This window comes from Triticum urartu, chromosome 1 (assembly GCF_003073215.2).
Source record: "Triticum urartu cultivar G1812 chromosome 1, Tu2.1, whole genome shotgun sequence".
Lineage (NCBI taxonomy): Eukaryota > Viridiplantae > Streptophyta > Magnoliopsida > Poales > Poaceae > Triticum > Triticum urartu.
Genome location: NC_053022.1, coordinates 535,495,220 through 535,521,144, shown reverse-complemented (window position 1 = coordinate 535,521,144; position 25,925 = coordinate 535,495,220). Strand labels below are relative to the sequence as shown.

At 50.2% G+C, this 25,925-nt stretch overlaps 2 protein-coding genes and 1 pseudogene across 4 annotated transcripts; 1 reads left to right on the top strand and 2 right to left on the bottom strand.

Moving 5' to 3' along the window:
- Positions 1-1,834: 1,834 nt before the first annotated feature.
- LOC125537899 (probable polygalacturonase At1g80170) lies at positions 1,835-4,189 on the bottom strand. Its single transcript, XM_048701227.1, has 9 exons — positions 3,945-4,189; positions 3,729-3,863; positions 3,435-3,611; positions 3,319-3,345; positions 2,996-3,203; positions 2,814-2,895; positions 2,627-2,735; positions 2,429-2,548; positions 1,835-2,340 (listed from the first exon to the last, which is right to left on the bottom strand). Exons 1-9 carry the CDS (start codon positions 4,086-4,088, stop codon positions 2,080-2,082), a joined length of 1,263 nt encoding a protein of 420 aa, XP_048557184.1. The 5' UTR covers positions 4,089-4,189; the 3' UTR covers positions 1,835-2,079.
- An 11,652-nt stretch (positions 4,190-15,841) lies between these two features.
- LOC125527143 (phospholipase D beta 1-like) lies at positions 15,842-25,545 on the bottom strand. Of its 3 annotated transcripts, none has more exons than XM_048691709.1 (10): positions 24,423-25,535; positions 24,099-24,215; positions 23,481-23,675; positions 23,018-23,266; positions 22,824-22,892; positions 22,586-22,733; positions 22,355-22,503; positions 22,081-22,242; positions 16,639-16,836; positions 15,842-16,324 (listed from the first exon to the last, which is right to left on the bottom strand). In XM_048691709.1, exons 1-10 carry the CDS (start codon positions 25,320-25,322, stop codon positions 16,025-16,027), a joined length of 2,487 nt encoding a protein of 828 aa, XP_048547666.1. In that variant the 5' UTR covers positions 25,323-25,535; the 3' UTR covers positions 15,842-16,024. The 3 variants fall into 3 exon arrangements, with proteins under 3 accessions (XP_048547666.1, XP_048547670.1, XP_048547675.1); XM_048691713.1 differs by lacking the exon at positions 15,842-16,324 and adding an exon at positions 20,475-20,586 and having other exon boundaries at positions 24,423-25,545; XM_048691718.1 differs by lacking the exons at positions 15,842-16,324; positions 16,639-16,836 and adding an exon at positions 20,586-20,621 and having other exon boundaries at positions 24,423-25,544.
- On the top strand, positions 18,067-18,208 carry LOC125533299 (annotated as a pseudogene).
- Positions 25,546-25,925: the final 380 nt, after the last annotated feature.

Here is a 25,925-nt window from a genome sequence, read left to right as displayed (position 1 = left end):
TGCTCTTGTTCCGAAGGAGGTTGCTGATGGGCGGGCTAGGGCGGCGAGTGGCAACAAAGTTCATGGTGACCGACAGAGTGGCGGCGGCAGTGACCGATGGTCGGAATCGGGCGACGCAGAGGCGGGTGAGGCGGTGCGGTGACGTGGAAGTTCACACAAACGGTTGGGTTCCTGATACAACCGTTTTTCTTTTTGGCAGTTGTCAGTGCTGCTACAAATGTACCCCTCCCTTTCGATTTATAGGGGTCAATTGAGAAATCTCACCAACCAACATAGATGGTGAGTGGTAGCATAAGAGGGTGCTTGGATACGTTTTAGTCCCATGACTAAAAGTAGTGGGACTAAAACTTGCTAGCCTCACCCATGCTTGGATCCAAATACTAAAGAGACTAAAATCAAGTTATTGAGCATTTATTATCCTCCAAACCCTCCAATCCAAAACTCGCATGTGTTCAAGGAGAGGAATTAAATGAGGAGAGAGATGGCTAATACATATTTTAGTAGGAGGGTGCTTGGATACGTTTTAGTCCCATGACTAAAAGTAGTAGTACTAAAACTTGCTAGCCTCACCCATGCTTGGATCCAAATACTAAAGAGACTAAAATCAAGTTATTGAGCATTTATTATCCTCCAAACCCTCCAATTCAGAACTCGCATGTGTTAAAGGAGAGACATGAAATGAGGAGAGAGAGGGCTAATACATATTTTAGTAGGTTTCATATGACTAAATTTTTTTAGCCTCAAGACTAGTCCTAGCCTCTCTTTAGTCAGGGGTGCTTGGAACTTTAGCCTCTAAAAGAGACTATTTTTAGTCAGACTAAAAATAGTCCCTTGGATCCAAGCATGCGCTAATTTTTGTAGCTTGCAAAAGTACTCAATTAATGCGGTTGTTTTCCTAAAAAAATTGTATTAACCAATGCATTAATTGCAATGCATGCATGTGTGACTAATAAATGGCTAAGAGCTTTTACGTGCATCGTGAGTTTTCTTTTTAATCTTACATGCAACGATTTAATGCACCTCAAAAATCTGAATATGTGATGAGACACAATAAAATTGTGACTTATAAAATGGGAAAACAATTCTTTTGAGATAAGCCCTATAAACCGAAAGGAGGGTACATCACTTCTGGCAAAATTTAGGGCATTTGCAAAAAGATATTAAATTAGGCACTATGGGGCATCTGTTGAAGTTTTTTTTCCAAAAGGCCCAGAAGCAGTTTTTTTGGCACGGCCAATGGTGTTAGGACATCTACAACCGGATATACCAAATTCATCCTACTATACATCCATGGAAGGCCCGACCATATCCATGGATAATGACTGGTCACCCTCATATGGCCACGTCCACAACATGATTCTTCGAAGGCTGCGGACAGTGACCGGTCATCCCTCAAAGCTATCCATGCAATGTACGTAAGAAACTGTCTCTATTCATCATCATACGGCTACAGATGAACTGATGAACAACACAGTTAAAACGAAATAACATACGAACATATAAACACAGTCCATCGGACCCAAAGTCCCAGTTCATCGTCGTTAACATAGTTATTAAAAACTAAACTAAACTAACTTTCCCAGTTCATCATCATCACCACTTCCGTGCCGGTTCCTTGCCTTTGCGGTCGCCGGTGCGGCTGTAGCTTTCCATGTAGGCGTCGGCGACGAGAGAGGCGGAGTCGTCGGAGTCGGAGCTGTCGTCAAAGGAGATGATGCCGGCCGGTGGACGGACCACACGCTGCTGCTCCTTCGCCATCCTGGTTGCCTTGGCTTTGACCGCCGCATCCGCGGGTCAGTCAGCAACATTCTACGACGAGGTATGTGCCGATCGGTGCGGACGAAAATTGCTACGAGCACATTTTTTGTACGTACAGGAAAATACAACACGCCTGAATACGTACGGCGGTACGGGAGTACAGTACATCACAATATAATACTGGCACAATACATGGCGGGATTATTCGTAGAACTGCCGGCTACTCTACTAGGTACTACCATACCATGGCACTACTGCCGCCACTCTCTGCATGCCGGAGCATCACAGCCGAGACCAAGAACCCGGCCGAGACCTCACGGCTCACTCCTCCTCGTCGCCAGCGGCCCCCCTGGTTCCGGCGAGGCAGGACTCCGGGACGACGACGCCGGCGGCCTTCCCGGACGCGCTGCGGCAGTAGGCGGAGGCGCCGCGGCCGCTGAGGCGCTTCAGGTTCACGTCCTTGAGCGACACCTGCCTGCACGGCACGACGTCGCTGCACGAGAAGGTCACCGCCCGCTTCGACGCCGACGTGCCGGCGATGTTCACGTAGTCGATCTTCTCCACCGCCACCGTCCTCGTCGCCTGCATGCATGCGCCCAAGAACAAGAAGCAGACCAGAGTTTCAGGCATCGATCGGCGTGTTTGTTAGTCCGGCAAGCGGAGATCGTACCGCGGTCGATCCGCAGGGTGTGGGGTGCTCGGAGCGGTACTGGTCGATGATGATGGGGTCGGAGACGTTCTTCATCACCACGTTGGCGAACTTCACCTTGCGCGCGTAGCCGCAGCCATCCTGATGGAGACAACACAAGTTCATGATGAGCTCCTTGCAGTAGTTCATGATGAGCTACTGCTAGATCGATCTTACTACCTGCCAGGTCTTGATGAGGAGGCCGTTGGAGGTGTTGGCGATGAACATGGTGTCCACCTCGATCTTTTCGAGCCTGTCAGCCACCGGGGTCTCGCCTATGCTCCCAATACTGACAGATCCAACACATGAGCAATGAGCAGACAAGCATTTACCAATGGAGTAGCTGATGAGGCAGCTAAGAAGCTACCTGATGCCATTGCCAGGTCCGCAGGAGACGTATCTGAGGCGGACGTCGGTGCAATTGCCGACCATGGACACGCAAGCGCCGCCTGAAAATAAGAGATTCAGTTAGCCAGGAGCACTGTAACTGAGGAAGGAAACCCCTTTCTTCTTCAGATGCAGACTGCCATTGACGGATCGAACACACACCTGTGGCGATGTGGACATCGTTGACGTGGACGCTGATGGAGTTGACGAGGTGGATGCCGTCGGTGCCCGGGCTGCTCTCCGGCGAGGCCACCCTGAGGAAGCTGGCCTTGGCGTTGGAGCAGCGGGTGAAGGTCAGGTGGTGCTGCTGCCCGTTCTGCAGCGTCACGCCCTGCACCCGCACCCCATGACACTCCTCGAAGTGAAGCGCCTGCGTGCATGCAGAGAACACGAGCCATTTTTCTTCAAACATGAAACGAGGTAGATGGAAAAATGGCAGGGAAATGATGAGCAAACATCAAAGTGAAGGTGACAGAGGAGTTCACCTTGGGAGCATCCGGGGCCGTGCAATGCTGCAGAGAAACAATCGGAGTAAAACAAATCAGTCCTCAGTTGTGTGATAGTGATGCGCACAATCATACAGTGATGAAACAAATCATACCTTGTCGTTGCGGTGCCTCCCCTTGCAGGCCTGCGCCCACCACTCCTGCCCGCGGCCGTCGATGACGCCGCCGCCGCTCACCGTCAGGTCCTGCACCTGGAAGAAGTGCAGCCACTTGCCGCCGTCGCGCCGCTCCCAGTCCTCCGGGCTGTCCGGCGCGATGATGTTCCCGGAGACCTGTCCCGCCGGGCAGGGGCACAAACCAAGACTCGATGAGCGAAGACGCGCAGGTGCGTGCATGCCGGACGAGAGAAGCGCACGCGGCGGCAGGCAGGCAGGAAGGAAGGAGCGTACGAAGATCATGATCTCGTCCCTGCAGGGCCCGGCGAGCGTCACCGGCCAGATCTGGTACGACCTGCCGGCGGGCACGTGGATGACCACGTGGTCGTTGGTGCTGGCGCAGGCCGCCGTCCATGCGTCCACCAGGGCCTGGACAGCAGAGCCAAACAGACAGTGTCATGTTTGAGGAGCAAGGTGGAGGCATACTGTCGCATGCACGCACGTACGTACCTGCGTGTCGTCGGCGATGCCGTCGCCGACGGCGCCGAAGTCGTCGAGCGAGAGGAGGATGCGGGCCTCGGCGACGGCCGGCAGGAGGAGCGCGACGGCGCCGGCGAGGACCGCGAGGCGGAGCAGAGCCATCGCCGTCGCCATGTACCCTGCGCGTTGTAGCCCGCGCTAGTGGTTGCTGCTGCTGCTGCGAGTCACGGACCGGAGGAGCATTTGACGAGGCGCGGCGCGGCGAGAGGACGGGCGGCGGGGGCCATGCCGAGGACGGGGGCGCAGGCGCTCGCTGCCCGCTTTTCAGGTGCCTGGCCGGGGACGGGGTGACACGGAGCATCAAGCATCGGCACAGCGGGTTCACGTGGGCGGATGGACGTGACCTGACCAGCCGCGTCTGTACGTGCCAAACTGTGGCGTTGCGCTTGCGTCCGAGGGAGCTGTACGAGAGCTGCAGGAGGCGCGTGCGTACGACTGGGTTATTCTCGTGGCAAACGATCGGATATTTCCGATATGGCGTGGCTAGGTCTCAGTCCACTGAGATTTAACAAAGTTTCAATCAACTGACATACTTCTTTCATCCGAAAGTATTTATTATCAAAATGGATAAAGAAAAAATGTATCTATAATTAAAATATATCTAAATACATCTTTTTTTATTTATTTTGATTGATGACAAGTATTTTCAGACGAAAAAAGTATTATATAAAAAGAAAAATCTGAAAAGAAAATTTTGCACGGATCTCAATGCATGATCTAACGAATATAGCATCGACTGAGATATAACGAAGTTTGGATCAGCAGTGCGCCCAACACGCCGACTCATTTCATATCCGCACTCAACTTAAAAAAAGACCCGCGACCGATCATGCCAGCGGCCATGACTCATGCCGGCACCATGCCAGCGCCAGCATACAATGCCGCCTTCAAAAAATATCACCATAGTTCGTGTTGGCGCACTCGCCAGCCGGCCGACACACATGCCGTGTTGGCGCACTCGCCAGCCGGCCGACACACATGCCAGTACACAAAAAGGGTGGGACATGGGTTCGACTACGCCATCGCGGCCCCGTGGTTATGCCAGCACACAGGTCGGCATACAAAAAGGAAGGCGCTCGCGACCACGGGATCACTCGTCGGTGAACTTGAGCGTGTCGGCCTGCATCTTCTTGAACCATGGCCTCTTCCTTGGTGACACGGTGTTGAGATCCACCTTCATGATCTCCACCCCGGTCACCATCCGAGGAAACGCCGATGAGCCAGTGCTGGCCGCGGCGACGGCGGCGTTGACGAGGCCATGCTGGCCAGGGTTTAACCCTAGCATGTAGAGCGCCTCTGAGGGAGTCCTGGATTAGGGGGTCTCCGGATAGCCAGACTATATCCTTTGGCCGGACTGTTGGACTATGAAGATACGAGATTGAAGACTTCGACCCGTGTCCGGATGTGACTCTAATTGGCGTGGAAGGCAAGCTAGGCACTATGGATATGTATATCTCCTCCTTTGTAACCGACCTTGTGTAACCCTAGCCCCCTCCGGTGTCTATATAAACCGGAGGGTTTTAATCCGTAGGACAACATATAATCATACCATAGGCTAGCTTCTAGGGTTTAGCCTCTTCAATCTCGTGGTAGGTCAACTCTTGTACTACTCATATTATCAAGAATAAATCAAGCAGGACGTAGGGTTTTACCTCCATCAAGAGGGCCCGAAACTGGGTAAAACATCGTGTCCCCTGCCTCCTGTTACCATCCGCCTTAGACGCACAGTTCGGGACCCCCTACCCAAGATCCGCCAGTTTTGACACCGACATTGGTGCTTTCATTGGGAGTTCCTCTGTGTCATCATCATTAGGCTTGATGGCTCCTTCAATCATCGATAGCGATGCAGTTCAGGGTGAGACTTTTCTCCCCGGACAGATCTTTGTATTCGGCGGCTTCGCACTATGGGCCAACTCGCTTGGCCATCTGGAGCAGATCGAAAGTTACGCCCCTGGCCACCAGGTCAGGTTTGGAAGCTTAAACTACACAGCCGATATCCGCGGAGACTTGATCTTCAACGGATTCGAGCCCCTGCTGAATGCGCCACACAGTCACGATGAGCACGATCTAGCTCTACCATCGGACAGTGTTCAGGAGATCAGACCGGCAACTGCTCCGACCCTCAATTCGGAGCCAATTACGCCATCCGTGGACGGGTGGATAGACCCCGCCACGGAGGCCGTATTCTCAGCGGCGATCGAGCCGAGTATCGACCTTACCCTTCACGAGAGCCGTGATGCCAAGCTGTCGGATCCTTCCCTGGCCATGGACTCCGAACCGCCTGCGCCCATGCCTATCGAATCCGACTGGGCGCCGATCATGGAGTTTACCTCCGCGGATATTTTTCAGCACTCGCCCTTTGACGACATACTGAACTCATTAAGGTCTCTTTCCTTGTTAGGAGAGTCCTGGCCGAACTATGTCCGACAGGATTGGGATGCGGATGACGAAGAAATTCGCCGCCCACCCACCAGCCACTTAGTAGCCACTGTCGACGACTTGACCGACATGCTCGACTTCGATTCCGAAGACATCGACGGCATGGACGACGATGCAGGAGACGAACAAGAACCACTGCCCACAGGGCACTGGACAGCCACCTCATCATATGACATATATATGGTGGACACACCCAAAGAAGGCAATGACGACGAGACAGCAGAGGATGACCCCTCCAAGAAGCAACCTAAGCGCCGGCGTCAGCGGCGCCGCTCTAAGTCCCGCCAAGGCAAAATCGGTGATACCGGCACAGGAGATAATAGCACTCCGGACAGTGCCGAAGATAACAACAATCCCCTCCAGCAAGATGTAGAGCAGGAGGATGGAGAAGCCAGCCCTCCCGAGAGAGTGGCAGATGGAGAGGCGGAGGATGATAATTACATGCCTCCCTCCGAAGATGAGGCAAGCCTAGACGACGACGAATTCGTCGTGCCTGAGTATCCCGTCGAACAAGAGTGCTTTAAGCGCCGGCTTATAGCCACGGCAAATAGCCTTAAGAAAAAGCAACAGCAGCTTCAATCTGATCAAGATTTGCTAGCTTACAGATGGACTGAAGTCTTTGCGGCCGAGGAATATAAACTCGAATACCCCTCCAAGAGTTACCCAAAGTGCAGGTTGCTACCCCGACTGGAGGAGGAAGCACGAAAACCTACATCTCCAGCGTATGACGCGGCTGATCGGCCACCCCGTGGCCGCGACAAAGAGGCATTTCAGCCAAAAGCTCAGCCCGCACCCCGACGCCATTCAAATAAAAATGTCAAGGCATGGGGAAATACGCGAGACCTGCGAGACGTATTGGAGGACAAAGCAAAACACGCAATATCGATCTATGGATCACGAGGGCGCGCCACCTTGCGAGACGATAACCGTCACGCCGGATACAGTAAAAGTAAATCCGCCCGGGCCGAACACAGCGGACAAGACTCATTTGAGCTGCGTCGCGACATAGCCCAGTACAGAGGCGCCGCACACCCTCTATGCTTCACAGACGGAGTAATGGATCACCAGATCCCAGAGGGTTTCAAACCCGTAAATATCGAATCATACGACGGCATAACATATCTGCGGTATGGATCGAGGACTTCCTCCTGCACATCCACATGGCCCACGGTGACGATCTACACGCCATCAAATACCTCCCACTTAAACTCAAAGGACCAGCTCGGCATTGACTCAACAGCCTGCCAGCAGAATCCATTGGCTGTTGGGAAGATCTGGAAGCCGCATTCCTCGACAACTTTCAGGGTACTTATGTGTGACCACCAGATGCCGATGACTTGAGCCACATAATTCAGCAGTCAGAGGAATTGGCCAGGCAATTCTGGACACGGTTCCTGACAAAGAAAAATCAAATCGTCGACTGTTCAGATGCAGAGGCCCTAGCAGCTTTTAAGCACAACATCCGCGACGAGTGGCTCGCGCGGCACCTTGGCCAGGAAAAGCCGAAATCTATGGCAGCCCTCACGACACTCATGACCCGCTTTTGCGCGGGAGAAGACAGCTGGCTGGCTCGCAGCAATAATATATCAAAGAACCATGGTACTTCGGATACTAAGGATGGCAATGGCAGGTCACGTCGCAACAAACACAAGCGCCGCATCAACAGCGACAATACCGAGAATACGACAGTCAATGCCGGATTCAAAGGCTCTAAACCCGGTCAGCAGAAAAAGCCATTCAAAAGAAGCACTCCGGGCCCGTCCAGTTTGGACCGTATACTCGATCGCTCGTGTCAAATACACGGCACCCCCGACAAGCCAGCCAACCACACCAACAGGGATTGTTGGGTATTCAAGCAGGCCGGCAAGTTAAATGCCAAAAATAAAGATAAGGGGTCACATAGCGATGACGAGGAGGAGCCCCGGCAGCCGAACACCGGAGGACAGAAGAGGTTCCCCCCACAAGTGCAGACGGTGAACATGATATACGCAACCCACATCCCCAAGAGGGAGCGGAAGCATGCGCTAAGGGACGTATACGTGTTGGAGCCAGTCGCCCCAAAGTTCAACCCATGGTCCTCCTGTCCGATCACCTTCGATCGCAGGGACCACCCCACTAGTATCCGTCATGGCGGATTCGCCGCACTGGTCCTAAACCCAATCATTGACGTATTTCACCTCACTCGAGTCCTTATGGACGGTGGCAGCAGCCTGAACCCGCTTTATCAGGACACAGTGCGCAAAATGGGCATAGATCCCTCAAGGATCAAACCCACAAAAACGACCTTCAAAGGCGTCATACCTGGTGTAGAGGCCCATTGCACACGCTCAGTCACACTGGAAGTGGTCTTCGGATCCCCGGATAACTTCCGAAGCGAGGAGTTAATCTTCGATATAGTCCCGTTCCGCAGTGGCTACCATGCACTGCTCGGGCGAACCACATTTGCTTGCGAGATTCAATGCGGTACCGCACTATGCATATATCAAGCTCAAGATGCCAGGACCTCGAGGGGTCATCACAGTCATTGGAAACACAAAGTGCTCTCTCCGCACGGAGGAGCAAACTGCGGCCCTCGCAGCAGAAACCCAAAGCAGCCTCTTAAGGCAATCCGCCAGTTCGGCGATTAAAGACCCGGACACCTTCAAGCGCGCCCGGAGTAATCGGCAACAAGACCGCCTGGCACGTTTCGAGCTCGCATAGCAATGCGGCCTCCACCCCATCCCCAGCCAAACGGCAAAACTCGTGCTACGCATACATAATTACGTATTGAAAATACCATGGGCACAGGTGGGGAGGGGGGCACTACTACGGCACGCCCCAAGACGCGGCTCAACCGCACTAGGGGCTTCTCGCCTTATTATTTTTCCTCTCTTTCAGGACTTTACTCTCTGGAAACCTTGCCTGGCAGTATGTTCGCCGGACACACGATACAACAACCAAGGAGGCAGAAAGCTACGTCGCATTATGGAATTCCCAGGTGGTCTCTGATAACGAGTAAAATACCTGCTTTCAATACCATTCCTTAGCTTGCCCTTGGAGGGGACATGTCAAATAGTCCTACTTTTTGCTTATCGCACTACTTGTATCATTCTGCTTCGACGCACCTTTTTGAATAAACAATGCATAGCACTAGACTATTATCGCATTCTCCATTCTTTCTTTTTTTTATATATGTTCATCCATGACATTCAGCATCCGTACACTCTGGTACGGCCAATACGCCAGGGGCTTAAGCGTACCCCATAATACGGCGTGAGAAGTCCGAACACTTTCAACAGTGTGGCACCCCGAACTTATAGCATTATATGCATCAACTCCGAATCATGTCTTGGGTCAATAGTTGGGTTTGCCCAGCTCCCATGTTTTGGTACCTTACGTTCCGCTATATCGGCTAAGGTAGCACTGGGAGAACTACTGCAATTGTGCCCCGGTTCAGCTAGGCTAAGCACCTCAGTAGAGAAAGCTAAAATTGACTGTCATGATAAGGCGAGAGCTGGTCGCTGTTTGAGAGGTCTCGAGTCCCTAAAGACTTATGCCGCTTAGAGCGAGGAGTCGGCTTTGTCCGGCTTAAGGCGTGTATAGCGCCCCGAATTCGGCCTTCCGAATACTAGGGGCTTCGTCAAAATTTAAAATTATAGAATTCTATGGCTAAGTGAGAGTGATAAAGCATTATAGTCCGATTTCCTTGTTCGTTGTGCTGAGCACCTCCCTCGAAGGACCCAACAATGGGAAAAAGAGTGCTCAGGTTTATCCCGAACACCCCAGCACTCGTGGCATGGGGACAGAAGTCGACGACTGGCCATCTCTCAGATTTTATAAAACAGCCGCACAGAAGGTAATATTTTAAATTCAAACAGGCGTTGCATAGCGCATATGAACAAGTTTTCATAATACAAGATCACACGAGCAAGTTTATTCAAAAATTACATCTTTCGCACACTCGTCCGCCAGAAGACGGGCACCCTTCAGGACACCCTCATAATACATCTCGGGGTGGTGATGCTCCTTGCCCTGCGGCAGCCCCTCCTTCACCAGCTTCTCGGCATCCATCTTGGCCCAGTGCACCTTGGCACAGGCAAAAACCCGGCGGGCACCTTCGATACAGACGGACCGCTTGATGACTTCTAGCCGTGGGCAGGTATCTACAAGCCGCCGCACCAGGCCGAAGTAACTGTTGGGGAGGGAGTCGCTAGGCCACATCTGGACTATAAAGCCCTTCATGGCCTGTTCGGCCGCCTTGTGCAGCTCGACCAGTTGCTTCAGCTGGTCACTCATAGGCATCGGGTGTTCGGTCCCAGTATACTGAGACCAGAACAACTTCTTCGTCGAGCTTCCCTCCTCGGCCTGGTAATATTTCGCGGCATCCGACACGCTGCGGGGCAAATCTGCGAATGCTCCTAGAGAGCTCCGGACTCGGGTAAGTAACAAGTAATTTACTTTCACATGCTTGCTTTGCATATTGAATGCCTTACCCGCCGCTATCTTGCTCATCGCCTCAATCTCCTGAAGGGCCTTTTAGGCTTCAGCCTTGACATTCTTTGCGCTCTCGAGGGCCGCGGCAAGCTCGGACTCTTGCGTCTTCGAGTCAAGCTCCAAAGCCTCGTGCTTCGTCACGAGAGCCTGGAGCTCTTGCTGCACCTCGCCCACCCGTACCTCTTATTTTTCCTGCTCGGTGCGCTCCCGGGCTGCTTTGTTTTCGGCCTCGGACAACGCTTGCTTCAGGGTCACCACCTCGGTTGTGGCCCCTGGCACATTCATGATGATCCTTTCATTTCGCAACCACATTTTCTTTTATATATATAGACAAGGTATTGCTTACCTTTGTTCTCCTCGAGCTGCCTCTTGGCAAGGCCGAGCTCTTTCTCGGACCCCTCGAGGTCCTGCTTCAATGCGGCGACCTCCGCAGTCAGTGCGGCAGAGGTCAGCAGTGAAGCCTGCATACGCATACAGACATACTTATATTAGACTCCTGCAGATATTATTTGATCCTCTATTCGGCTTTTCTTTGTGAACACCAAACAGAGCATCAAGGGCTACTGTCTATGCGGTAATATTTTCCCTATATTTTAAATACTTACCTCAAAGCTTGTTAGAAGGCTAGCACAGGCTTCAGTCAGTCCGCTCTTGGCGGACTGAACCTTCTTGATCACCGCACTCATAATAGTGCGGTGCTCTTCGTCTATGGAAGCACTGCGAAGCGCTCCCAGAGGTCACCGGCACGGGCGTCTTGCCCCTTTTGGAAGGGGGCCGCCTGCCCGAGTCCGGAACCACTGGAGGTTCTGGCGCGGTGTTCGGCCGAGGGCCGAACTTGGAGCCCCCGGGAGCCTTACTCCCTTTGCTCCCGGAGTCCGGAAGGTCGCCTTGAGGCGCCTCCGAGACTGTCTCCCCTCGGCCCGGTGCCTCTTAAGACAATACCTCGGCATTGTCCGTAGGGCAAGGGGAGGAGGCGGTCGGAAGTGGATCGCTATTCATATCCAACGAGTCCAAGGAACCGTCCGACGAGGATACGTCAATACGGGCTTGGGGCGGTCTGCATAATCATATTCGGCGTTAGGAGAAGCAGTGCGACAAAGGTATGCTATGAGTTACTCTGGTATCCGAATACTTACGACTTCGCCAGGGGCTTGGCCCTGAGCAGCCACTCATCTTCGCCTTCGGCGGCGGCGGTGGAGCAGTCCGAAAGAAGAGTCCTTCCCTTCTTGAACCCTTCGGCCTCCTCGGTTGGGGCGGCCTTCCTTTTCTTGTCTCCCCCGGCTGGAGGGGGAGCATCTTCATCTTCCTCCTCGTTTTCATGGGAGGAGTGCATCGCGGAGTTATCGGACGATGACTCCGATACCACCTGGCGCCGGGAACTTTTTCGGGTTCCCTTGGCCTTCTTCTTGGTCTTCTCCGGCACCTCATAAGGAGCCGGAGTCAGCATCTCCGTCAGGAGAGCGTCCGCAGTGTCTTCGGGCAGAGGGGCCGGACAGTTAATCTGCTCCGATGTCTCCACCCAGTCCTGTCAAAGGCATGGGAGCTCAGACCCCGCACATGGTTAAGCTATGGGAAATAAATATCCTACCGGATGTACATAACTTACCGATTCGCAGGGCGCTTCGCGCTTAACCCGCGGTCCTCGGTAAGAGAAGGAGGGACCTCGGCACCCTTGAATAGCACCCTCCAGACGTCCTTGTGCGTCGTGTCGAAGAGCTCGTGTAGAGTCTGGTGCTGGGCCGGGTCGAACTCCCATAAGTTGAAATCCCGTTGTTGACACGGGAGGATCCGGCGAAAGAGCATGACCTGGACTATGTTGACAAGCTTAAGTTTCTTGCTTATCATATTTCGGATACACTTCTGGAGTCCGTCCAGCTCCACCGATGAACCCCAGGACAGGCCCTTCTCCTTCCAGGAAGTGAGCCGCGTGGAGAATCCAGATCGAAACTCGAGGACCGCCACCTAGTTGGTGTCGCGCGGCTCGGTGATGTAGAACCATCCCGATTGCCACCCCTTTATGGTCTCCACGAAGGAGCCCTCAAGCCATATAACGTTGGGCATTTTGCCCACCATGGCTCTGCCGCATTCCGCTTGTTGGCCGCCCACCACCTTCGGCTTGATATTTAAGGTCTTCAGCCACAGGCTGAAGTGGGGCCGAATGCGGAGGAAAGCCTCGCACACGACGATGAACGCCGAGATGTTGAGGATGAAATTTGGGGCCAAATCATGAAAGTCCAGCCCATAATAGAACATGAGGCCGCGGACGAATGGATGGAGGGGAAACCCCAGTCCGCGGACGAAGTGGGGGAGGAAAACCACCCTTTCGTGAGGTTTTGGGGTAGGGACGACCTGCCCCGCGGCTGGCAGCAGGTGCGCGATATCCGCGGCTAAGTATCCGGCTCCATGTAGCTTTTTGATATGTCCCTCCGTAACGAAGGAGGCCATCCACTTGCCTCCCGCTCCGGACATGTTTGGAGAGAGTTGAGGAGAAGGATGTGGACTTGGGCGTTGGAGCTCGAGTGCGCAAGAATGGATAAGCAAGGAGGAAGAAGGCGTGGGTAGAAAAAGGTGAGACCTTATCCCTTTATAAGGGCGGATGAAACCATGCGCCCCCCACTAGCCTGGTAAAACTCACTTATCCCCCAAGCGCCGTAATTGGTGGCACGGTTGGGTTACCCATGTCCGTATTGATGAGAATCCCGTAATAAGGGGAACACGATCTCTGCTTTGACAAGACGTGTCAACAAACCGCCTCGCGTTATGTGCGGGGCTGGTTAAAGAAAAACGGTTCGAATAATTACCGGGCCATGGCGTGATGCCATGCTGCCAAAACGTGTCAGCAGATTAGATTTGTGGAAATATTATTCTCTCTACGGTGGTATGTGGAACTTATTTTGCAGGGTCGGACACTATCCTTGTATTCAAACTCTTCTGTGGTGTATTCGGAGGAGGAACCCGCCTTGCAATGCCGAAGACAACACTGCGCGCCGGACTCATCGTCATTGAAGCCTGGTTCAGGGGCTACTGAGGGAGTCCTGGATTAGGGGGTCTCCAGACAGCCGGACTATATCCTTTGGCCGGACTGTTGGACTATGAAGATACGAGATTGAAGACTTCGTCCCGTGTTCAGATGGGACTCTACTTGGCGTGGAAGGCAAGCTAGGCTATACGGATATGTATATCTCCTCCTTTGTAACCGACCTTATGTAACCCTAGCCCCCTCCGGTGTCTATATAAACCGGAGGGTTTTAGTCCACAGGAGAACATACAATCATACCATAGGCTAGCTTTTAGGGTTTTAGCCTCTCCGATCTCGTGGTAGATCAACTCTTGTACTACTCATATTATCAAGAATAAATCAAGCATGACGTAGGGTTTTACCTCCATCAAGAGGGCCCGAACCTGGGTAAAATATCGTGTCCCCTGCCTCCTGTTACCATCCGCCTTAGACGCACAGTTCGGGACCCCCTACCCGAGATCCGCCGGTTTTGACACCGACAGCCTCCCTCATTGCCGCTGCGACGCGGGTGTTGGTGACCTCCTGCTGCGCAGCAGCGATGATGGGGGCCTGCGCGGCGGCCTCATCCCTCGCGTTCGCGGCGTGCCTTCGGTCCTTCCTCTTGGCCGACTCCATTGCCCGCTGTGTGGGAGTCAGCGGCTTCTTTGGCTTGGCCGCGGCGGCGGTCTTGCGCGGGGCACGAGGCTTGCCTTTCCCGGATGGGGCGGCGGCCGGACGAGGTGGGGTCGGCGGCGGCGTCAAGGTCGATGGCGTCGTCGATGGCGGGTGTGGGGCAGGGGCGGGAGGGTTTTGAGGGGAAATGGTAGTGGCTGCCACCGACCGGCGGGCCTGGGGAGAAGAGTAGGCGCGCGCGTTCGTCTCGTGTCCGCGCCGATGCAAATCCGGCTCAAAATTGGGCCAGGAATGGGTCGACATGCGGACGGCAAGCGGACGTGCGTCCGTTTGGGTCGGCGCGTTGGGCCACTTTTTCTGTCCGTGCTGACCCAAACGAACGCCAGCAGACGAAATGGGCCGCCCCATTGAAGTTGCCCTTAGGGTTTGTTGCACCAAGACACCGCATATTGATGCAACCCTTTGCATCTAACTCTAATCCATCGCTTAACTCTGTTTACACGAAGAACTCTCATCTAGAGTTTCTCTACTTCTTGTCGCCACCGCGGCCGGTCCGCCTCGTCTCCTATGGTCCTTGGACCATGGAGGCGCGGTGGATGCCGGCCTTTGCCGGCGGGAGAGCTCCGGTTTTAGGTGTTTTTCTGAGTTTTGTTAGGATCTGTGTTATGATAAGAAGACGAGGTATCGGCGGTTTCTTTTTGATGGGTTTAGGTCCTCGCAGCCTAGCCCCCGTCCTGGCGATGCTTCTACCGTCGCCGGAGGGCGTGTGGCAGCGAATCTCATGGGATGCGGTCGGCATTTGTTTTCGGTGGATCTGTCTGGATCCAGTCTTCGTTCGTCTACATATGTGTGTCTGCAGGTTGGATCTTTCTGATCTACACTTCTATTTATTGGTGACGATTGATGTTCTAGTGTGCTAGTCCTGTGGGGCATTATCATGACAACTTTTCAACTGTCTACTATAACAATATTTGCCCTGCTCCGATGAGGAAGGGGCGATGGACAGCAACACGCCTTCGCCTCGCTTCAGTGTTTGTACTCATCGATAGGTGGTCTACAGACCTGGATGTAATTTTTACTTCTGATGTTTTTTGTACTACCTTAATAATTGATGAATAGATTGAAAGATTTCTTGAAAAAAAAACTATGTTTACATGATTCCTAATGGGCGAGTCCCGCTTGTAAGTGCACACATGGCAAAATCGACGGCCACATCATCTTGCTAGTTAAAACCATTAATATTTGTAGTTTTAGTTGCTCATTCAATTTTTTGGTTCAAAATATGTTTAAAAAAATCCAATCATATTTCTACCTAGTATTGATATGAAAAAGCTTAACTTATTTGGATCATAGCTTTGGGCAACTAACATCATACTACTTGAAGAACATAACTAACAATTCTCACGGCTCGTCCTTAACAACATCCAAGATACTATAAAATTGCCATTTTACCTGTCCAGGCTACGCCAGAAACCACTAGCAACTATACATACTTGCACAACCAAATTCATATTGTGAGGTTATCATGGATGAGTGTAAAGGGGACAGAGCCACAAATGTTCCCGCCCATGTCTGGGAATGTCGTGCATCCTGGCAAGGGTTTCACCTTGCCTTCACGGTCAACACTTACAGGGTACTTCAAGAGGTGCCCTCTCATCTCAGTCACCTCATTGGCAACGAACTGATCCCAGTTATGTTCCCCGAGATGTCGAACCCGCCTCATGCACTCTATGCTCTCTGGATGGTTGAAGTCTTCCTCGATAGCTCCGATATGCTCAGCCCAGAGCGACATTCTGTACCCGTAAACCTACACAAATTTTATTTAGAGAACAATTCAAGATATATCAGTTGCGTCATAACTCACTAAATTATTTAGCTTTAATGCATCAAAAGCTGTACTAGTAGAGTTGGCATCAGAAGTGCTAGTGTCATTCTTGCTATTCCAATCCAATAAATAAAAGAAAATGAAAATATCAAACGGGTGCATCTGAGGTCATGTAATGGCAAAAACGACAGGTGAAAAACAGAGCCAATCAGCCAATGAAGACATGTCAGTCCTACAAGTACCAATAAATGTTATGCAGAAGCAAGAGCTTGAAAAATGAGGCATAACAGGATTACCTGTCCACGAGGGGCAGAAATTTTATTTGCCCAGGTGTACTGTGGTTGATACGCTCCCATAGCAATCTCAGTATCTCTGGTTCCTTCCATGGACCTCTGGTTGATATTAGCTGATCCAATTATCACATATTCATCGTCCACAATCATGCCCTTTGAATGTACATACAGCATGAACCTCCTATTTTTCCTAGCTTGTTCCTAAACAGTAAAGTGTAAATGAGTACTATGTCCAAGGTCAAAGAAAATATGACAAAAATCACAAGACCTTATACCAATCTCCTTTCAGAACTAATGTCACACGGCTATTCAAAATAAAACCCATATGCTATAAGGATGCAGGTGGGCATCCTGCAAAACCCGCATATAGACCTATCAAAAGTCGATCCTATGTTTGTATGTTTGTATGGGGGTATTCGCGAGCCTCCCGCTTGCATCCTTCTGAAGCAAGAGACAAAAAAGGATCTGAACCTTTGGCATTGTGGTGCATCATGGATCATAGAGGCTAACATAACCATGTCAATACTTTTCCGAGACAAACACAGAACTGTCAAGTTCTGTCCAGGTGAAGGGCATTAAGTTTGACGCATCTAACTTCTCTACTATTATATTGCAACTGAAAAGTCAAACATTTCAACCTTCCTGGGATGAATCAAAACAGCCAGGGATTGTTAGAATACATTGTAACATGTATATACGGTATAAGTATAAACCGTATATACGCCCGGTAGGCTAGCGTGTTGCGTGGTGTTGTAACCGGTAGTTGTGGTTGGTTAGGATTCATCCTCATCTTGTGTTTCTTTCTTGAGGATCAATCCAACATAACCTAACTACCAAATCTTGTAAACCTCTTTGCCTATATAACATGCAACGCGTCCCTGCCAGAGGCATACGCTTCATCCAATCTTTCATGGTATTCAGAGCCAACTTCCTCTCCAACATCCAAACCTAGTCATGGCTAGCTCCAGCTCCGCCGCCACCGCCGCCTTTGCCCTCATTCCCATCGCTGACAAGCTGCACCGGGGCAACTACCTGGTCTGGCGCGCGCAAGCCCTAGCCACCATCCGTGGAGCACAGCTGGTCGATCTCCTCAACCCTGATCACCCGTTCCCGGAGCCCAAGCTCGCCGATAAAGATGGCAAGCCGACAGATGCGCCAAACCCGGAGTATCTTGTCACCGTGGCGCAAGACTCACAGGTACTCAACTTCATCTTCAACTCGATCTCGCCACCTATGATGATCCAAGTCGCCCACTGCACCAAGGCCGCCGCGGCATGGACCACCATCAGGGAGATGTTCCTCTCCCAGACACAGGCCAACATTGTCAACACACGGATCGCCCTCTCCACCACCAAAAAGGGCACCGCGACCATCGCCGACTACATCGGGCGCATGAAAGCGCTGGGCGACGAGATGGCTTCAGCAGGCAAGCCGCTCGACGATGATGACATGGTCTCCTACATCCTTGCCGGACTAGACTACGACTACATCTCGTTTGTCTCGTCCATCTGCGCCGCGAGGACTGAACCAATCAAGGTAGCTGAACTTTACTCTCAGTTGATCGGTTTTGAAAAGCGTCTTGCTATGTTCGAAGGTGGAAACCACTCCTCCCAGTCCTCCACCAACACTATCTCTCGTGGCCGCGGTGGCTTTGGCCGCGGTAACGGTGGCCGCGGCAATGGAGGAGGTGGCCGTGGCAACAGAGGCCGTGGCAATGGAGGCGGTGGTCGTGGCAATGGAGGCCGCGGCAACGGCAACGACAACGGAGGAGCCGATGATCTTCCTGAGGTTGTCTGCCAGATCTGCAAGAGACCGAATCACACCGCCCTCGAATGCTACCGGCGCTTCGACATCTCCTACACCAAGAACGAGAAGAGCACCGAATCTGCCACAACCTCGTCCTATGGAGTAGATACCAACTGGTATCTGGACACTGGCGCCACCGATCACATCACCAGCGAACTCGACAAGTTGACCGTCCACAACAAGTACCACGGCAACGATCAAACGGAGAAGGTATGGAAATTAGTCATATTGGTCACACTACTATTCGTCATGGGTAGTGCGTCATGTTCTTAGCCAGAATAATATTCCCTTTTCTAGTAGCGATTTGAATAAAGAAGGAGTGTGTGATGCATGCCAAATGGGCAAAAGTCACCAACTTCCTTATCCTAGTTCAAACAGTGTGTCTAAAGCTCCTTTAGAGCAAATTTTCTCCGATGTATGGGGGCCTGCCCGTGATTCTATCAATAAGAAAAACTATTATGTGTCTTTCATTGATGATTACAGCAAATTCACGTGGATATATCTCCTTAAGCACCGATCCGAAGTGTTTAAAGTCTTTCATGAATTTCAAACCCTTGTTGAAAGGTTGTTCAATAAGAAAATAATCACTATGCAAACAGACTGGGGTGGCGAGTATGAACGTCTAAATTCCTTTTTTCGTCAGTTAGAATCACTCACCATGTTTCATGTCCCCATGCTCATCAGCAAAACGGATCAGCAGAAAGAAAACATCGACATATTGTTGATGTAGGGCTGTCTCTCTTAGCCCATGCCTCCATGCCCTTGAAGTTTTGGGATGAGGCTTTCCTCTCTGCTACATATCTGATAAATCGCACCCCTAGCAAAGTGATTAATTTTGAAACTCCTCTGACACGTTTGTTTCAAGAACAACCCAATTATCATTCTCTTCGGGTCTTTGGATGTGCATGTTGGCCGAATCTTCGCCCTTATAATTCCAAAAAGTTAGAATTTCGTTCCAAACAGTGCGTGTTTCTTGGCTACATCAATCTTCACAAAGGTTTTAAATGTCTAGATGTTGCTGCTGGACGAGTATACATATCCCGTGATGTTATTTTCGATGAGACAGTTTTTCCCTTTGCAAATCTAAATCCTAATGCAGGCACCCCTCTCCGGTCAGAAGTCCTTTTACTTCCTGAGTCTACACCTTTTGATCATGGGGACGAACCTGTAGTTGATCAACAGGCTAATTTTTGCCCTAATCCTGTTGCTAACAGTGGAGAAAATCCAGTTTTTGTGCATGATTTTATGCAGCCAGAACAAGACGAAACTGTTGCAGAACACGAGGAGGATTCAGGTGCTGCGGGCAGCGATCCCGAGCCTGCAGCGTCAGCAGGCGCAGGCGACGCAGGTGGACCAGGGGGCGAATCTGCATCGACTGCGCAGACGCCGCCGCAGGAACGACGCGTGGCGCGCGCTGGGCCGCCCGCTGAATCTCCCGACAGCGCGTCGTCAGGTGGGCCAATCGGCTCCCCTCTCACGGGCTGCCAGGTGGGCCAACCAAGCGAGGGAGACGTGCGCACGGGCTCCCACGTCGATCTGCCTCGACAAGATGAGATATCCTTTGTCGCTGGCGACAGATCCGCTACGGGATCGCGCGCTGACATGGGATCGCATGCGGATCCTCCCTCCTCGGGCGGATTTTCTGTGCCGCATGCACCTGCAGCTCCTGATGTGCCAACCCGGCGAACACGGTCACAACATGGCATTTTAAAACCTCAAATTCGTACAGATGGCACAATTAGGTATGACAAGCTCAGACCTCATTTTGGTGGTCTGACAACTACTGGTGAACCTCATAACTTGCAAGAAGCTTTGAATGATACAAATTGGAAGAGGGCCATGAATGATGAGTATGATGCTCTTATTAAAAATAAGACTTGGCACTTAGTCCCACCAATAAAAAATAAAAATATCATTGATTGTAGGTGGGTCTATAGGATTAAAAGAAAGGCAGATGATCAAATTGACAGATACAAGGCAAGGCTAGTAGCAAAAGGTTTCAAACATAGATACGGTATAGATTATGAAGATACCTTTAGTCCTGTTGTTAAAGCAACTACTATCAGACTTGTTCTTTCTGTTGCAGTATCCAGTAACTGGAGCCTCAGGCAATTGGATGTTCAGAATGCGTTCCTCCATGGCGTTCTAGAGGAAGAAGTCTATATGAGACAACCACCTGGCTATGAAATTAGAGGCAAGGAAAATCATCTCTGCAAACTTGACAAAGCGTTGTATGGTCTAAAACAGGCATCTCGGGCATGGTACTCCAGGTTGTGTGACAAACTTCAAGCACTTGGTTTTAAACCATCAAGAGGGGATACCTCTCTGTTCTTTTTTAGAAGAGGAAAGACTATTATGTTTATGTTAGTCTATGTTGATGATATAATTGTTGCTAGCTCATCACAAGATGCAACTGTAGCTTTGTTGGCAGATTTGAGAAGAGATTTTGCCTTGAAGGATCTAGGAGATCTACATTATTTCTTGGGAATTGAAGTTAAGAAGGTAAAAGATGGCATCCTTCTGACCCAAGAAAAATATGTCATGGATATATTGAAACGTGCAGGTATGACAAACTGCAAGATTTCAAACATGCCTCTCTCAACTTCTGAAAAGCTGTCAAAGGAACAAGGAGAACCTTTGGGGGCCGAAGAATCAACAAGGTATAGAAGTATGGTAGGTGCTTTGCAATATTTGACATTGACAAGACCGGATATTTGTTTCCCAGTGAACAAAGTTTGTCGGTATTTGCATTCTCCTACCTCTCAACACATGACAGCAGTTAAAAGGATTTTGAGATATCTCAAAGGTACTATGAGTACAGGCCTAAAATTCACTAAGTCAGCTTGCAGCATTGTTAGTGCCTTCTCAGATGCTGATTGGGCAGGATGTCCTGATGACAGAAGATCAACAGGAGGTTTCTGTGTGTTCTTTGGTCCCAACCTGATTTCTTGGAGTGCACGTAAGCAAGCTACTGTTTCAAGGTCAAGTACTGAGGCAGAGTATAAATCATTAGCCAATGCAACGGCTGAGATTATCTGGGTCCAAACTCTTCTGCGTGAACTTGGAGTTGCTCATTCGCCAGTTGCTCGTCTTTGGTATGACAACATTGGTGCCACATATTTGTCAGCAAATCCAGTGTTTCACGCAAGAACTAAACATATAGAAGTTGACTATCATTTTGTTCGAGAGAGAGTAGCTAGCAAGCTACTGGACATTCGGTTTATACCCACAGGTGATCAAGTTGCTGATGGGTTTACCAAGGCCTTGTCATGGCGAAAATTGGAAGATTTTAAGAGCAATCTCAACTTGGTGAAGTTATGATTGAGGGGGCGTGTTAGAATACATTGTAACATGTATATACGGTATAAGTATAAACCGTATATACGCCCGGTACGCCCGGTAGGCTAGCGTGTTGCGTGGTGTTGTAACCGGTAGTTGTGGTTGGTTAGGATTCATCCTCATCTTGTGTTTCTTTCTTGAGGATCAATCCAACATAACCTAACTACCAAATCTTGTAAACCTCTTTGCCTATATAACATGCAAAGCGTCCCTGCCAGAGGCATACGCTTTATCCAATCTTTCAGGGATCACAAGCACAATGTGTTCAGACTTAAAAGGAAAACAAGACATCATTCTCACCTGAGGACTATCTGCTGTGCTTGAAGCGCTAGGACTGTCAGAAGCTTCACGATTGCCAAGACAAAAGAAGACCAAATAATCCTGAGGCTCATATACATCATCCAAACCTGCCTCTTTCAAGGCTCTATATATTATCTTGTACATCATTTGCATTGTTTTGTTCTACAATGCCAGAGGAAGAGCGAAAATGAGCGATTCCACAATATAAATGAACCGAGATGCTCCATAATGAATAAACAAGTAACATGGCACAAATAAAGGTGCCCAATCTAACCTGCCAGTAAAGAATTCTTTGTGCTATGTGACCAGTTGGTTTACCCTCAGGCCACATAGGAAGCACTATGTATGCAGAGAACCTCTGGTTCACCTTAATTTTGGTTGCGATTTTGAGAGCAATTTCAATTGGTACTAGATTGTTAGCCCCTGAAAGAAAACACATTGCAATCTTGAGTAGTCAATCAAGGTATTTGGTGTATTCTGTACTTCCATGAGAAGAATACTGTACCAATATCTTTGTTTGAATCCCAATCGAATGAAGAACCTATGAAGTACTGATTCTCAATATAAATAAAGTGTTGGGCTGCCCGGATGGCATTCACATAAGCTGTGTGTATGCTCATATCAATTAGTACATTCTTTCCACAAACAAGATTCTGTTAGCCAAAACAGGAGTGTTAGTTAGAAGCACGCAAGCTGCAGAACATAATGTTAGCGGGTGGTGCTGCTTTAATTGATTCAGTGACCTTTCTGGTTGCTTCTCGTGGATCCTTTGGAAATCCTTTGGCAGAGTTGGAATCAATAGATCGAAACACCTGAATATCAAAGTACAAGAGAGCTAAATGCCCAAAAATTGAAACGAGAAGCAAGGAAAACCCTTGATTCCTGAGTTTCGTTTTTGAAAAGAGAGATCTCTCCAGTTACAGAATTTTGCAATTACCTGAACATGCCATGCCTCAGGATCGTTATCGCTAAAATATAATGTGTCGCTAATGTTTATGATATCAGGTATTCTTTCAATCCTGAGAAGTGCTTCATCATATGATTTTTCAAACTTCTTAATACCATGGCGTTTCGATGCCTTCAACCAACGCTCCTCAAAATTCTTTAGAACGTCATAAGCTGCTGGACCGTCGATTTTTGAATGCAAGTCATGCCATGGTTCCCTTGGGCCACGAGCATCAACCACCTGTAAACAGATGACAAGGATAATTACTTTCAGAACAGAGATTTGAATAAACACTGAGCAGAAGACATGATGCAATTATTCTTCCTGACCTAAGATGATCTCCTTTCAATGATTAAAAGGCAAACAGCACATAAGGCTCCTACTCTTTTAAAAAAAAGAAGACTCCGGTAACACACAACACAAGTAGTACATGACAAAGGAATCAAACACTTACAGCAAAGTTTGGATTGTGATAATCCTCCTTGTGCAAAGTTTGAAGAGTCCGAAACAGAGGGTGCCCAGGTATATCGTAGCGTCCACCACACAAATCAAGGCCTCCAATAAAAGCAATTATTTTTCTCCTATTACCACCAGCATCAGCATCCACGATAACTGTTTTCTGATGATGACTATATGTTGTTCCTGTTTCCTAGTTTTCAAAATCTTCATATGATAAATAAATGGCACTGAAGAATTGATACAATACAAGATTACTTCAGAAAATAAATACAAAAACAATTTAAATTGTGTGCAGCTATATATTTTAGTTTCCTGGTTAAATAATACTTCCTCTGTTCCAAATTATAAGATGTTTCGGTAGGCTAAAATATAGCCTACCAAAACATCTTATAATTTGGGACGGAGGTAGTAAATAGTAAGAACTGATATTATGAAGTAATATAAGGCAGCAGCATAATATAACTTTATGGTTGCAAAAATAATGGATGGCAAACAAACTAAAATCACACACATTAGCTAGGTGCACTGAACATAATACTTTCAGTCTCCAACAAAAGATGATCTACAATAACAGATAAGCAAAATGGTTATATGACATAATAATAAGAATAACCTTCTGTTTCACCCAGCTGTGACGTTTCCCAGCAGATCTTGGGCAGAGCAATATTTGAACCGGAGAGTGCTTGAAGAATCTACGTGTTTCCTCATCTCGTGTTCGCATATATCCATCCTATAATAAAATTTTGATTAGGAGGTCTACATAAATTCTTTCATCAGAAGTAAAAATAGGCTGTCCTATCTTTAACATGTTTAGCAACTTAAAATTTACGAATGAATGATAAGTATTACTGGGAGATTGGCTGCACTACAATTTTCAGCTTGGATGCAAAATTGCCTCAACACAGCAGTTTTGGACTCTATGAGTAACTCAAAATACCGTTCTGCCGATGATAGTCTCCGATGTTGGATCGTCCCAAACAAGAAGCAACACCCTTACTCCTTCCTGTGACTTCATCTTCAGCAGGTCCCCAAGTGACGGCACCTCCTTGGCCCCGTCCCTCACGAGCCGAATGGTGTGGAACACCGACCAGCCGGCGATGTAAATCAGCCGCCGTGCCTGGATTATGGCGGTATACATGTCGCGCCAACATTGCCCATGTTGGTATTGGAGCCCATTGTCAAGCCGGATGTCCGGGAGACAGCCCTCCGGCACATGTGCATCCTGGTAGAGGGTCACCCTCATGCCACGGCGCAGAGGAAAGTATGCATTTGGCACTCCATGGCTGTCCGGCCCAGCAGCGACACCACGGTGGTACGCTGTGAGGCGAGCCACCGGGGTGTACTGTATGGAGAGCCGCAGCACCGCGCCGGGAGCGCACGGCTTGCCATTGGGATCCAGCAGAGGATAGGCGCCCTCGATCCTGTCCCCGCGGAGGAGCTGCTCGGCGGGGATGGCCGCCGCGCCGATGACCTGGCCGCCGAAGACGTCGCTGTCCTTGACGGCGAAGTGGACCTCGGCCGCCTCGTGGCCGACGGGCACCACGAAGTTCTGCGCCCACACGGGGTCCTCGCTGTTGGGCACGACGTAGGTGCGGGCGACGGTGGCGGCGGAGACCTGGACGGTGACGTAGGGGTCTCTGGTCATCGAGGCGCTGGGTACCTTGCCGGCGACGGAGCCGACGATGCGCAGGCCGAGGAGGTCGCCGAACTTCTTGTAGAGCACGCCCTTGTCGGGGAGGCCCCCCGCGTCGCGCACCCAGATGTCGAGGCTGCCGTGGAGCAGCACCACCTTGAGCGACGCCCTCGCGCTGCCGGCGCGGCGGCTGCTTCCCTCCATCGCCGGCCGCCTCCGCCAGTACCTCCGGGCTTTGGGGTCGTCTGGTCCTGTACGGCTTCATCTCGCTCCCCGTCGACCAGTCGGCCTGAAATGGACCGGGACCTGCGGCAGCCGTGGGGTCTTCGGCGAGATGGGGACGAGGCGAGGAGCGGCAGCCGCACGGTGGTGTGGAAGGGAAGAGTCGTCGGCGCCGACAACGACGGCGGAAATGCGACGGAAGTTAAATCGGGAACACGACGGCGGTCCGTCAATTGGACTCCCCGACGGATTTTCCTAGTGTTATTATTTTTCAACAAGAAAATTCCACGACTTAATGTCTGTTTTGAGACACTGTAATAAATTTCAAACCATAGCCAAATTCCACGTGTTCACGCAGAACATACTAGCACCGCTTGTATCTAGACAAATCTAAGACAAGAATTTTGAGACGGAGGAAGTACTTTGAAACCTTTGACAAACCTCTTGACAGTTGTCCTTATGGCATTCGCCAAACAAACATGAGACGGATAACCACAAAACGCAAACGTGACAACTTGTCTTTTTTAAAAAACTTTCAATCTATTCGTCTTTAATCATGACAATACAACAAACCTAAAAAATAAT

Excerpts from the sequence above, each read along its gene's own strand:
- LOC125527143 (XM_048691709.1), bottom strand. The coding sequence starts at position 25,322 with ATGGAGGGAAGCAGCCGCCGCGCCGGCAGCGCGAGGGCGTCGCTCAAG. Across the intron at positions 22,893-23,017 it reads CTGAGGCATGGCATGTTCAG|GTGTTTCGATCTATTGATTC; the intron begins GTAATTGCAAAA and ends TTTGATATTCAG. Across the intron at positions 22,734-22,823 it reads CACGAGAAGCAACCAGAAAG|AATCTTGTTTGTGGAAAGAA; the intron begins GTCACTGAATCA and ends TTTGGCTAACAG.
- LOC125537899 (XM_048701227.1), bottom strand. The coding sequence starts at position 4,088 with ATGGCGACGGCGATGGCTCTGCTCCGCCTCGCGGTCCTCGCCGGCGCC. Across the intron at positions 3,864-3,944 it reads GCATCGCCGACGACACGCAG|GCCCTGGTGGACGCATGGAC; the intron begins GTACGTACGTGC and ends TCTGCTGTCCAG. Across the intron at positions 2,549-2,626 it reads TCCTCATCAAGACCTGGCAG|GATGGCTGCGGCTACGCGCG; the intron begins GTAGTAAGATCG and ends TGTCTCCATCAG.